General features: G+C 38.6%; 1 protein-coding gene across 1 annotated transcript in view; it reads left to right on the top strand.

The window, feature by feature from the left end:
* Positions 1 to 1,246, top strand: part of LOC129083690 (sulfotransferase 1E1-like) — a 28,613-nt gene extending 27,367 nt beyond the window's left edge. Inside the window, exon 8 of the mRNA XM_054589595.1 lies at positions 277 to 1,246. Coding sequence (XP_054445570.1) covers positions 277 to 389 — 113 coding nt within the window. The 3' untranslated portion in view covers positions 390 to 1,246. The remainder of the gene's footprint in view (positions 1 to 276) is intronic.
* The last annotated feature ends 11,596 nt before the right edge of the window (positions 1,247 to 12,842 follow it).

The raw sequence follows: 12,842 nt of genomic DNA, 5'->3' as shown, positions 1-12,842 counted from the left end.
AGAGGAAATTGGAGGGGAAAAAAACCTCAATGAAGTAGCGTTAGAGGGAAGAGCCAGAGAAAGAAATTTGCTGTGTGTTGTTGTTGTGACAGTCACAACAAATTCTTCTTTGCAGGCTCAAATATGTATATTATTTATGGAATACATTTTATGACTATAATTGAGGGTTACAGGAGCAAAATTTGATGAGGTGTTCATGAAAGTGATGAATATTAGAAAACTTTGTGATTCTGGCTTGAAGACACAATACTTATCGGTCTTTTCCTTTTGTTACAGGGATTACAGGAGACTGGAAAAATCACTTCACAGTTGCCCTGAATGAAAAATTTGATATGCACTATGAGCAGCAAATGAAGGGGTCTACACTGAAATTACGAACTGAGGTCTAAGAAAGGTGTTCCTAACATGCACGGTCTGGCACAAATACCACCCTTGTTTTATTACAAAATATTTTTATTACAAGATCATAAGCATGTATTTCGGTAACATAGCGTTGTCACACTCAAGCACACCATGTGAAATTTTAGGTAAAATACTCAAATGAAAACTAGAAATCATTACACCCATATTATTACCCTACCAACCACACACAAACAGGTGTTGACTTGTGCCCGACCTGGTATTAGAGATTAAGCCTTTCTTCTCACCACTTCTCAACTTTTTTTTTGTATTACATTAGAAGGAGTCATGTGAAAGGTTATAGTCAGGTTCATGTGATTATTCAGATCTCGATATAAGGACACGAATGAATTTTCATGATATTACCTTTTTATTTTGTTCTTTTTCTTCTTCTCCTTGTTGTTCTTCTTTTGCAAATATTACACAAAGCTGTAATCGCTGGGAATGATGTAGAACACCCATGTAGTTTAACTTAGGAGCTCATTAAAGCTAAACGAACATTCCAATGTTTTAATGCTAGCTTTTTTCCTGTTTAGTAGTAATTTTAGTATATGCATAAACTTTGAAAATCATGGGAGAAATAACTAAAAAATAAATAAGTAAATTCAGAGGCATAATTACACCTATTATTTTCTTCCTGATTCTTTTCATTTTCTGCAAAATGGCTTAATTTAGGGTTTCCCTTATTCTAATGTAAATTTGGGCTATATCTGAATTGATCATATGTCTAAAAATACTTCTGATAAGTGTTATTTACACTTGAATGTCATATATAAAATGTAATGAATTTACATTCTGTGAACTAAAGGTTTGAAAATACAGTATTAGCCAATAAAACAAAACAAAAACAAGGGATGGAAGAACAATTATTTTTATATAAACTGTTGTTTTCACTTATGTCCCCTATTTCTCTGCAGTCTATTGGTAATTTTTTCCTACATCATATTTATTTTTAACAGCCAAGGCTTTCTTCTCTCAATCAGAGGACATGCAAGATCATACAAAATTCACTGTGGTTCTTCAGTAGATTACTACAGCTGTAATTCCTAACCTACAAGGTCAATTAATCTAAGGAGAATTAAATATGGGGGTTTTTCTTACTCTTTATTAAAAAAGTAGGGATTTTTGAACTCCCTGTTCAATAGTATAATTTTTCAAAATAAAAGCTTCTGGAGTAAGTAAACATATTATTTTTTAAAAGAGAGTCATAACATAGTTAAGTGTCATACAAATACTGGAGAGTCTTAAAAATATTAAGTCTTCGTAGGGTAGAGCTGATAAGCAGAATCTCAATCACTAAAGGCAACAATTGTTCTTCCTTTCTTTTTTTAATTAAAGATGACATACAATATTATATTAGTTTCGGATATATAACTGTGTGATTGAACATTTATATATCTTACGAAGTGCTCACCCCGATAAATTTAGAACCCATCTGACACCATTTATAGTTCTTACGATTTTATTAACTATATTCCCTATGCTGTACTTCACATCCCCATGACTATTCTGTCACTACTAAATGTACTTCTTAATCCCTTCACTCTTTTCACTCCCCCCCTCAACCTCTCTTCCATCTGTCCACCATCAAAATGTTCTTTGTCGCTGTGCATCTGTTTCAGTTCTGCTTGTTTATGTTTTTAGATTCCACCTATAAGTGAAATCATCTGGCATTTGTCTTTCTGTCTCACTTGTTTCCCTTAGCATCACACTTTCTAAGTCCATCCAGGATGTTGCAGATAGCAAGATTTCAATGCTTTTTATTACTAAATTGTATTCTATTCTATATATGCTCCACTTCTATCTCCATTCATCTATCGATGGACATTGAGGTTGCTTCCACACCTTGGCTATTTATTGTAAATAATGCTACAAGAAACACAGGCATGCATGTGTCATTTCATTTAGTGTTTTGGGTTTCTTTCAGTAAATGTCCAGAAGTGGAGTTGCTGGATCCTTCTTTGTCTCTTTCTTTAGTCTTTGTTTTTGGTTTGGTTTGGTTTTTATTTTTAAATTAAATTTCCTTGGGTGACATCAGTTAATAAACTTACATAGGTTTCAGGTGTACAATCTAAAAGACATCATCTGTGTATTGTATGGTGTGTCCAACACCCCAAGTCAAGTCTCCTTCCACCATGATTTATCCCCCCATACCCTCTTCTACCTCCCCTTACCCACTATCCTCTCTGGTAATCGTCATGCTGTTGTCTGTGTCTATGAGGTATTTGTTTGCTTGATCCCTTTGTCTTTTTCACCCAGTATAACCTTTGCTTTAAAGTTCATGCTTGTCTGTCATAAGTGTCACTATCCCAGATTTTTTTGTTTTGTTTTGTTTCTGTTTTTATGAAATACCTTTATTCATCTCCTTACTTTCAGCCTGCGTGTGTTTTTCAATCTGAAGGATCCCGTAGGCAGCATATATAAGGGTCTTGTTCTGTTACCCATTCAGTCACCAGGTGTCTTTTCATTGGAGCATTTAAGCCTTTTTCATTTAAAGTAATTGCTGATGTATATGGAGTTATTGTCATTTTATTGCTCATATTTGTAGTCATTTTTATTCTTCTTCTTACAGAAGACCCTTTAACATTTCTTGTAATATTAGTTTGGTGTTGATGAATTTTTTTTGCTTTTCCTTGTTTAGAAAACTCTTTATCTCTCCTTCTCTTTTAAATAATAGCTTTGCTGAGTAGAGTAATCTTGGTCGTAGGTCTTTGCTTTTCATCAGTTTAAATATTTCTTGCCAGTCCCGTATGGCCTGCAAAGTTTCTGTTGAGAAATCAGCAGACAGTCTTATGTGAACTCCTTTGTAGGCAAGTAACTGTTCTTCTCCTGATGCTTTTAATATTCTCTCTTTGCCCTAACCTTTGCATTTTTATTATGATGTGTCTTGGTGTGGGCCTCTTTGGGTTCCTCTTGTCTGGGGCCTTCTATGCTTCCTAGACTTGTATGCCTATTTTCTTCACCAGGTTAAGGAAGTTTTCCATCATTGTTTTTTCAAATTGGTTTTCAATTCCCTGCCCTCTTCTCCTGGCACCCCCATCATACAAATTCTAGTATACTTCACATTGTCACCGAAGCTCCGTATACTATCCTCATTTCTGGATTCTTTTTCTTTTGCTGTTCCTATTTTGTGTTTTCAGCTTCCCTATATTCCAAATTGTTGATTTTATCCTCTGCTTCATCTACTGTTTATTCCCTGTAATTTACTCTTCATTTCAGTTAGTGTGTCTGTCATATCTTTCTTTCTTTCTTTTTCTGCAGTTTCCACATCATTATTTATGCTGTCGAAGTCCTCGCCAAATTTCTTGAGTATCCTGATGACCATTGTTTTGAATTCTGTATCTGGTAGTTTGCTTGCCTCCATTTCATTTTGTTCTTTTTATGGAGATTCTTCCTTTTCCTTCATTTAAGACCTGTTTCTTTGTCTCCTCATTTTGACTGCCTCCCTGCATTTTTTCTATGTATTCGATAGAGCTGCATCATCTCCCAGATATGGTAGAGTGGCCTTATGTAGTTGTTGTCCTGTAGGGCTCAGTCATGCTGGGTCCCATAGGTCACCTCCCTGTGCAGCTGTGTACATCCTCCTCTTGTAGCTGAGCCTTCATTGTTCATGGAGGCAAGTGGAATTGACTCCAGTGTCAATTCGTACTTAGGACCAGCTGCAACTGCAGCAAAGGTGCTGCTGCGCAGGGGTCAACCCCATGGAATAAGACTCACTTCCACGATACTTTGGTGCCCAATGAAACTTCCCGTTTTGTGTGTCTCTTGTAGAGGTGGTTAGATTGTAACACTGTGGGGTCTGAAACTCTCCACTGGGTTCACAGGCTTTGGGGCCTCCTGGGAGATGCAAAGTCTTGCATGACCTGTGTCCAGCCGAGGGCCACCTGGCATGAGCTAAAGAGAGATCTGCAGATGACTAGTACTTGTGCTGGGTCTGGAGGGGCCCAGGAGAGGCCAAGCTGCCAACTAAGTGTGGCTGCTGCTTGTGTCGGGCCTGGGGCCACATAGCAAGGGCAAAGGGTATAGAGAGGACAGGTGCTGCCTGTTTGAGAGATTCTTTAGGAAAATCTGAAGCATGGGCTATTGGAGACACTTGAGTGGGCCCAAAGATTGGATGAGGTGGGGTCTTAGGGAATCACCAGGGTGGGGATAGCTGTGAGCCAGGTGGACAGACATTTAGATGCAGCACCCACCTGGCAGCTCTGTGTCAGGAGGGTTTAGCAAAGGAGCAAAATCCGCTGCCCATCCTTCTATCATGGAGAAAGCTACCCCTCTTGTTCTCTCCTGTTGTCAAACAATTCGGTTCTTCCCCATGCCTCTGGTCCTTTTCAATCTGCTGCCCCCATGCAGGAGTTGAGAGTGGCTGAAGAGAATGAGTCAGTGCTTGGGCCTTTTAGGAGGAATGTCCAGGTCTCTGGAAGCCTTCATCTCAGTCAGCCACAATCCTTGCTGGTTTTTACAGCCAGAACTCATGGGGAAGCCTCCCCTCAGGACTGGAACCCTGGGCTCGGAAGCCTGGTTGGGGTCAGGACCCCTCACTCTTAAGCAGCTTTTATGTGCCACACATGGTTGTGAGACTAACCCGTTCTGCATCTCCATCCCTCCTACCAGTTTCCATGTAGCTTCTTCTTTATATAGCTAGATTTTCTGAATGATGGTTGTTCTACAACTGAGTTGTAATTGTTATTTCTTCAATACCCACTTAGTCACAATTTTTTAAAATTTAACATTAAAGTGTATATTAACACCTTTTGATTTTATAATTTGTAAAACTCGTAGTTGGTGTTGTTCACATGTACCTAAATAAGAATCAACTCATGTATCTTTCTGACTGCAGTTCTTAGTAAACCAACATATTCTAAATTAGACTGATTGAAATTTGGACCCATTGAATTTCCCCACAGCTCATCCAGACATTTCTGTAACTTCATTGGAGAAGAAAGAGGATTGAGATCTAACAGAAACTTCAGTCCCCCTGAGATTCATTGGCATTTTTTCTGAGCTGATCTTAAAGTTAGCATGGACTGGAGACAATGAGGAACTTGGATAGTACCATGTGGTGAGGTACACAGGGATAGCCACTCTTCTATGCTCCCAAGAATGCTAAAGATTTCTGGTTACCTAATATTTACAGTTCTCTAACAATTAAATTTCCTGAATAATGCTTTCAGGCCAAGTGTTAGATATTTAGAAGCACTTAATAAATTCTTTTTGACTAACTGATTAATTTATACCATGTTAAGATTAGGAAATGCTCATTAAGCATTTCATTATGAGGGTTGTAATCACACATGATTTGAATCCTGCAATAGAGTTTTTTTTTAATGAATAAAATACCTGAGAATTCAATTTGGGCAACAAAATAAGTAAAGCAGTCCTGAATTATAACCCATAGCAGAAAATCAGTATCCGTAATTCCATGCTGATGTAAACAAATCATTGACTAGATAATTAAGTTCAGGAGAAGAGATAAATATCTTTTACAGAAAAATTCCATCTAATGATATGTAACTCCCATCTCATCCTTTAAGTGTGGGATTCAGAGTGTGATTTCATTCTGAAGAATATGAAAGGGTTTAGGGTAGGATGGAGAGGGAAGAGTAACTTGGCAGCAGAGTCACCTGACAAACACTACCCTATCTAGTTAACATTATCAGCAATAAAAACATGTTTATAGTAGAAATACTTGATATGTGATGAAAAAGGCTTTTTACCTCTATGGCCTTTCTCCAAATAACCTATAACCATTGTAAAACCATGGAGAACACATCAGTTAAATCCAAACTGAAGAAAAATATATGCAAAATATCTGACCAGTATGCATGTTTCATCAAGACTGTTAAAACCAGGTTCCAAGGTAACTGCAGAGTAGCTGGAAGCTGTGTCCACTTGCTTCCAGCCCTGAACCAGTCTTGCAGCTAAACTACAGAGCAAACAACTTGAAAAACTAGTTGAGTGTGTGTGAGAGCATGTGTGAGTGAGTGTGTACACGGCGAGCATGCATGCATGTATGTGTCTGGCTGTGTGGGTGCTCAGGGCCAGGTGGTCTGGATCTCCTGGCGGAGCAGCCACTACTGCTGCCCAGCATGGTGCTTCTGTAGGTTTGGAGCATGCATCAGTTTGTGAAATTTACAAAATCCTTCAGAAGAAGCTGTTGAAGCGGCTGTTCTCTGGCCCCCAGTCTCACCGCCGTGCCCTCTGCACCAGGCCGGGTCACACACCCCAACTGCTGGGAGCTGTCTGGGGAATGTGTTATTTTCTGGGGGAAAAAACTGTCACCTCACTGGCCCTGGGTGCTGCTGGAACTGAGAGACAGACAGAGTCTGACTGAGGAGGCTGCAGAATGGCCAACGAGCTGGGAGCAACAGGGGCAGAGAAAGGCAGCTGAGGTGGTACTGGCTGTGGAGGCAGCACTAACATCCCACATAACATCCTATGTTGTTTTTCTGCTGGACTGTTCCCTCCCTTCCCCCACCCCATCAGGATGATATGAGCTTTGAAAGGTGACTGATACATCCAGGATATATTCTATTGAATTGAGAAAGACAGAGAGAACTGATGTTGTGAGAGAGAGTCACTGTTTGGTTGCCTCCTGTATGTGCCCTGACTGGGGATCCAACACACACCTAGAAACACTCTCAAGGCAGAGGTGGATCCTGTGGCGACTTAGGGCCTTTACTGATATACCGCTAGACACAGTGGTAATAAAAGCCAGCTTTGCAAAGCAACTTGGCCCACCCTGGGACTAGCCAAGCCCAGACGAATCAGCCACACATGGTGGATAACTTGTAGCCTCTAAAAGGCTGCCAAGGGCCAGACATGGACAGCACCTAACAATGACTCACACCAAACTCAGACATTGGAGCAGCATCCAAAGGGAGAAGCCAGCAGGCAAGCACCAAATGCTGCTGAAACCAATCCACTTGGTTCTGTTTTCATTATATTTGCTATTTTTTCTTTTCATAACCTTTTTATTATTTTTTAAATCACCTTTTCTCTCCCATTTGTGGTGCTCTATTTTTTCTTTCACATCTCCTATTTTACTCTTACCTTCGATTACTCCATTGCTGCTTTCCTCTCTCTTATTATTTATGTTACTTTTTTTGTTCCTTTTCCCTGTTTTTCTCTTTCAGTTCATTACTAGCATTAGTTCTCTTCCCCTTTCTCCTCTCAAAATCACTTTTCTTTCCTTTGGTCTTCTCATATTCTTTTTCCTTTTCCCCTTTCTCTACTATTCCACTTATCTTTCTATTTTAAGTATTCTCTGCTCCCTTGTCAGTGATAATGCTGTTGTTGGAGGAGGAGGAAGTTGCTTGTTTTAGTGTTGTTTTGCTTTGTTCTGCCAGCCTCTATACAACAGTGCATAAGACATGGTAGAGATTGAGACTCTTAACCAGCCAGAAAGCAGTTCCCACCACTGAATAAGCCAATAGCAATCAGGGTACACATACAACAGCAGAGTGCACATAACCCACACAGAGGGTATTTCTAGAGCATCCACATCAGGAGATCATGGAGTCTGAACCACTGGGTGCCACAAGACTCCTAACACATAAGGCCACTCCACAAGACAGGGATCAAAGCAGATCAATCTAACATGTACAAACAAACATAAAGAGACAACTAAAATGGTGAGACACAGAAACAACCTCCAAAGGAAAGAAAAAGAGGAATCTCCAGAAAAAGAACTAAATTAAACAGAGGCAAGCAATTTATCAGAAGTTCAAAGTAATGGTTATAAGACTGCTCAAAAAACTTAGTGAGAACTACAAGGAACTTAGTGCAAACTATGTCAGCATGAAAAATGACATAGAAACCTTGAATAAGAACCAGTTGGGAATGAAGAATGCAATGTCAGAAATGAAGAGCACAGTAGGAAGAGATAAAAGCAGACTGGACGAAGCAGAGGATCAAATCAGTGAGTTGGATGACAAGATAGGAAAAAAACACACCCGATCAGAGAAACAGAATGAAAAAGGATTCAAGAAAAATAAAAATGTTTAATAGAGTTTTGAGACAACACGAAATATAACAATCTTAGCATCATAGGGATTCAAGGAAGAGAAGGACAGAGCACAGCATAGAAAACCTGTTTGGAGAAATAATGGCAGAAAACTTCCCTAATTTCATTAGGGAGAGAGTCCTGCAAGTTCAGGAAGCACAGAGAGTCCCAGTCAAGATAAACCCAAAAAGACCACCACCAAGATACATCACAATTAAAATGGCAAAATTTAAAGACAAAGAGATAATTTTAAAGTTAGCAAGAGTGAAACATTTAGTTATTTACAAAAGAACTCTAGTAAAGTTATCAGCTTGTTTCTCAACAAAAGATGAAATAAAGTTTCCCAAATTAGAAAAAAAAAAGCCTCGTGGAGTACCGTTCCACCAAACCAGCATTGCAAGAGATGCTAAAGGGATACTTTAAGAAGAATTATAAATAGAGTGAGGTACATGGGTACAAAGGGAAAAAAAGGCAATGAATAAGTACCTTTCAATAATAACCTTAACTATAAATAAATTAAATGTTCTAATCAAAAGATATAGAGTAGCTGAATGGATTAAAAAAGCACATCCTGCGTATATGCTGTCTACAAGAGACCCACCTCAGAACAAAATATTTACACAGGCTAAAAGTGAAGAGATGAATGAAAATATTCCATGCAAATTGACATGGAAAAAAAAGCTGGAGTATCAATACCATTATCAGAAAAAAAATACTTCAAAACTAAGGCCACCTCAGAGACAAAGTTACTATATAATACTTAAGGGAGTAGTCCAACGAGAGGACATAAGCCTTGTAAACATATATGCACCCAATATAGGAGCACCTAAATATGAGTATATAAAGAAATTCTTGGAGGATTTTAAGAAAGAAATTGACAGCAATACAGTCATTGTAGGGGATGTTAACACCCTACTGTCAACAATGGACAGCCTTCTGAACAAAAATTCAACAAGAATATAATAGCATTAAATGACACACTAGATCAAAGGGACTTAAGATATTTATAGAATATTACCTCACAAAGAAGCAAAATATACATTCTTCTCAAATGTACAAGGATCATGTTCAAAGATAAGCCGCTTGGTAAGTCACAAAATAAGCCTTAACAAATTCAAGAAATTTAAATTCATATCAAGCATCTTCTGGGATCACAATGGCTTGCAACTGAAAGTCAACCTCAAGGAAAAAAAACTCAATAACATTCAAGTGCATGGAGACTAAATAATTTGTTAATAAATAATGAATGAGTTAACAATGAGATCAAGGAAGAAATCAAAAAGTACCTGGGACACACAACGTCTCAAAACCTATGGGACACAGCAAAAGCAGTCCTGAAAGGAAGTTCAATGCATACAGGTCTATCTAAAGAAGACAGAAAAATCTCCAACAAACAACCTAAGCATACATCTAAAAAAACTAGAGAAACAACAACAAACGAATTCCAGAGGGAATAGGAAGAAGGAAATAATCAAGATCAGAGCAGAATTAAATGATGCAGAAAATGGGGGAAAAAATTCAAAGAATCAATGAATCCAGGAGCTGATTTTTTGAAAAGATAAACAAAATGGACAAATCCTCAACCTGACTCATCAAGAAAAAAAAAAGAGGACTCAAATAAATAATATTAGAAATGAAAGAGGAAAAGTAACAATGATACAACAGAAATACAAAAGACTGTAAGAAATTACTATGAACAACTATATGCCAAGAAACTGGACAACCTAGGTGAAACAGATAAATTTCTAGCAACATACAAGCTTTCAAAATTGACTCAGGAAGAAGCAGAAGACCTGAAAAGACTGATAACAACTAGAGAGATTAGACCAGCAATCAAAAAACTCCTGGCACATAAAAGCCCTGGACCAGATGCCTTCACAGGCAAATTTTACCATCCATTAAAAGAAGAAGTAAACTTCATCTCTCTCAAACTATTCCCAAAAAGTAGAAGAAGAGGGAAGACTCCACAAACTCTTTATGAGACAAGTGTTATCCTAATCCAAAAACCTGGTAAAGACACAACAAAGAAAACTACAGGCCAATATCTCTGATGAACATAGATTTTAAAATCCTCAACAAAATGCTAACAAACCAAATCCAGCAATATATTAAAAAGATCATACACCATGATCAGGTGGGATTTATTCCAGGGATGCGAGGATGGTACAATGTTTGTGAATCAAGTATGATCCACCACATAAACAAAATAAAGGACAAAAGTCGCATGATCATGTCAATAGATGCAGAAAAAGCATTTGATAAAAGCAAGCACTCATTATGATAAAATCACTCAGCAAAGTGGGAATAGAGAGAGCATACCTCAATATAATAAAGGCTATACACGAAAAACCTGCTGCCAACATCATACACAATGGGATCAAAAACCCACATACTCTAGGCCCACCTGAGACAGACCAGTTCCAGACCTGGTCCTTGGACAGTGACAATTCTATACCTTAAGTTATGTATATACCATTCAAAAGCAGGTCTGTATATCATCTTTCTTAGTTACATAGTAATAGCAGTGACTGTGGTAAAAATGCCTTTTTCAAAATCCAAAAACTGGTTTGAGGCTCTCATCATTTTTCGTATGACCCAAATACTTTCTAAGATGTGATTTCTTTTTGTCTCTAGACCCTGAAATAATGATGCTGGGAAAGGGTTAAGTGTTTAAAATTTTGGAATTTATCAATCTGTATAATAATAAAATTTGAAACTTCTCATTCAAGAAAATATGAAAATGTAAATATTTTATATTATTGTTACCAGACAAGGATTGGGCCTAGAGTGGGTCTGCCTTAGGCCAGCCGGTCGTGTGTGGGTTTTTGACTTTATGCAGGAAAAGTTTCTCAACATAAGTTCAGGTAATTTTGAGAGTACATTACCTAAAGCTGGGAACAGTGAAACAAAGGAAAGACTTAGGGTAGAGGAAACAACAGCAGGAAGCCTAGACCATGCTCTTCTTTGTTTCCCTAGAAGCGTTACAGGGAAGCAAGCCGAGGTGGGGCTTCTGTTAGGTCACTGAGAGTCAGAGTAAATGGAGGCCTTGGAGACAGGTTCAGGGGGTAAGCTCAGGATGAGCTGCAGCTGCCCAGTGCTTCCCTGGTTGCAAATCTTCTTGGGACTCAGAGGAAAAGGAAAAATTTCTTGCCTGAGAAAAGTCATGGGTGTGCTCCAGAGACAGAGTCCATGCTGGTATCTTTGGTCTTGAATATTTTTATCTGTCTTCCGTGGGTGAGAATTTTAGAGGAAGGTGTCAAGGGGAATATTCATCACCTTTCCAGGGGTTTTTAAAATGCTGCTGCATCAAAACGAGAGAGAGTATAGGAAAGTTTGGGATTATTCTTTGTTTAGCTTTATAGTTTTAAAAAAATATTAATTTATTTGAGAAGGGGGATATTGATTTGTCATTCCATTTATTTCGGCATTCATTGGTAGATTGTTATGTGTGTCCTGACCAGGGATTGAACCCACAGCTTTGGCATATCAGGATGATGCTTTAACCAACTGAGCTACCAGGCCAGGACTATTGTTTTACTTTTACCCTGGGTCTGTCTGGCTATAATAAGGTTTTTGCTATTTGTTCCCCTGACTTCATCCATCCTTGGGTTTGGCTGGCACAAATGACATTTATTTCCTGGTTCTCTGTCCTCTATCTTCCTGACCAAGTGATTTAGACTATTTATTCTCTGGTCATTGAGGAGAACTATAAACCATTTACTCTCAAGTGCCCTTTGTTAGGAAAGATAAGGTTTTGCTACTCACAAGCTGTTGGTAGTTTGGTCAAATTGTTTGGCCTTGTTTAAGGATTTTGTCTGTTTCCGCATTCCACTTGCCTAGGTATTTTCCTAGCTTCTTACTATCCTGTTTCAGAATATGCTCCAAGTTTCTGGCTATATTTTTCCCCTATGCTCCTACACGGGGAGCATGTTCTTGCCTGTCTAAATTGCCCATACAGGTTTGGAGGTACAGAAAAACCACCTTTAAGAGAGGGTTTACTTTGCTGGTGTGGCTCAGTGGACTGAGTGCCTGGCTGCAAACAAAAGAGTCCCTGGTTTGATTCCCAGTCAGGGCACATGCCTGGGTTGCGGGCTAGGTCCCTAATAGGGGGCAAGTGAAAAGCAAACCACACGTTGATGTTCCTCACCCTCTCTTTCTCCCTCCCTTCCTTTCTCTAAAAATAAATAAATAAATACACTCTTTAAAAAAAGAGAGAGAGAGGGTTTCTAGTAGGATCACTGGAAGCACAAAACAGCCACCTGTGTTTTGGCTTGCTTTTATAATTGAAATCAGAAGCAAATATAAAAGTCCCTTCATTTACTATACGTAATTACTTGACAGCACTTAATTCTAGATGCTTTTCATGGGTTTTTTGTTTCATTCTATTTCTTCCCATGAGCGACTGCAAAAATCTTTCCCTTACTCCTTTCATTTTCAGAAC

This window comes from Pteronotus mesoamericanus, unplaced genomic scaffold, assembly GCF_021234165.1.
Source record: "Pteronotus mesoamericanus isolate MK-2021 breed Mesoamerican mustached bat unplaced genomic scaffold, CSHL_Meso_final contig_130, whole genome shotgun sequence".
Lineage (NCBI taxonomy): Eukaryota > Metazoa > Chordata > Mammalia > Chiroptera > Mormoopidae > Pteronotus > Pteronotus mesoamericanus.
The sequence above is the reverse complement of the archived record's forward strand: the minus strand, read 5'-3'. Positions and strand labels throughout refer to the sequence as shown.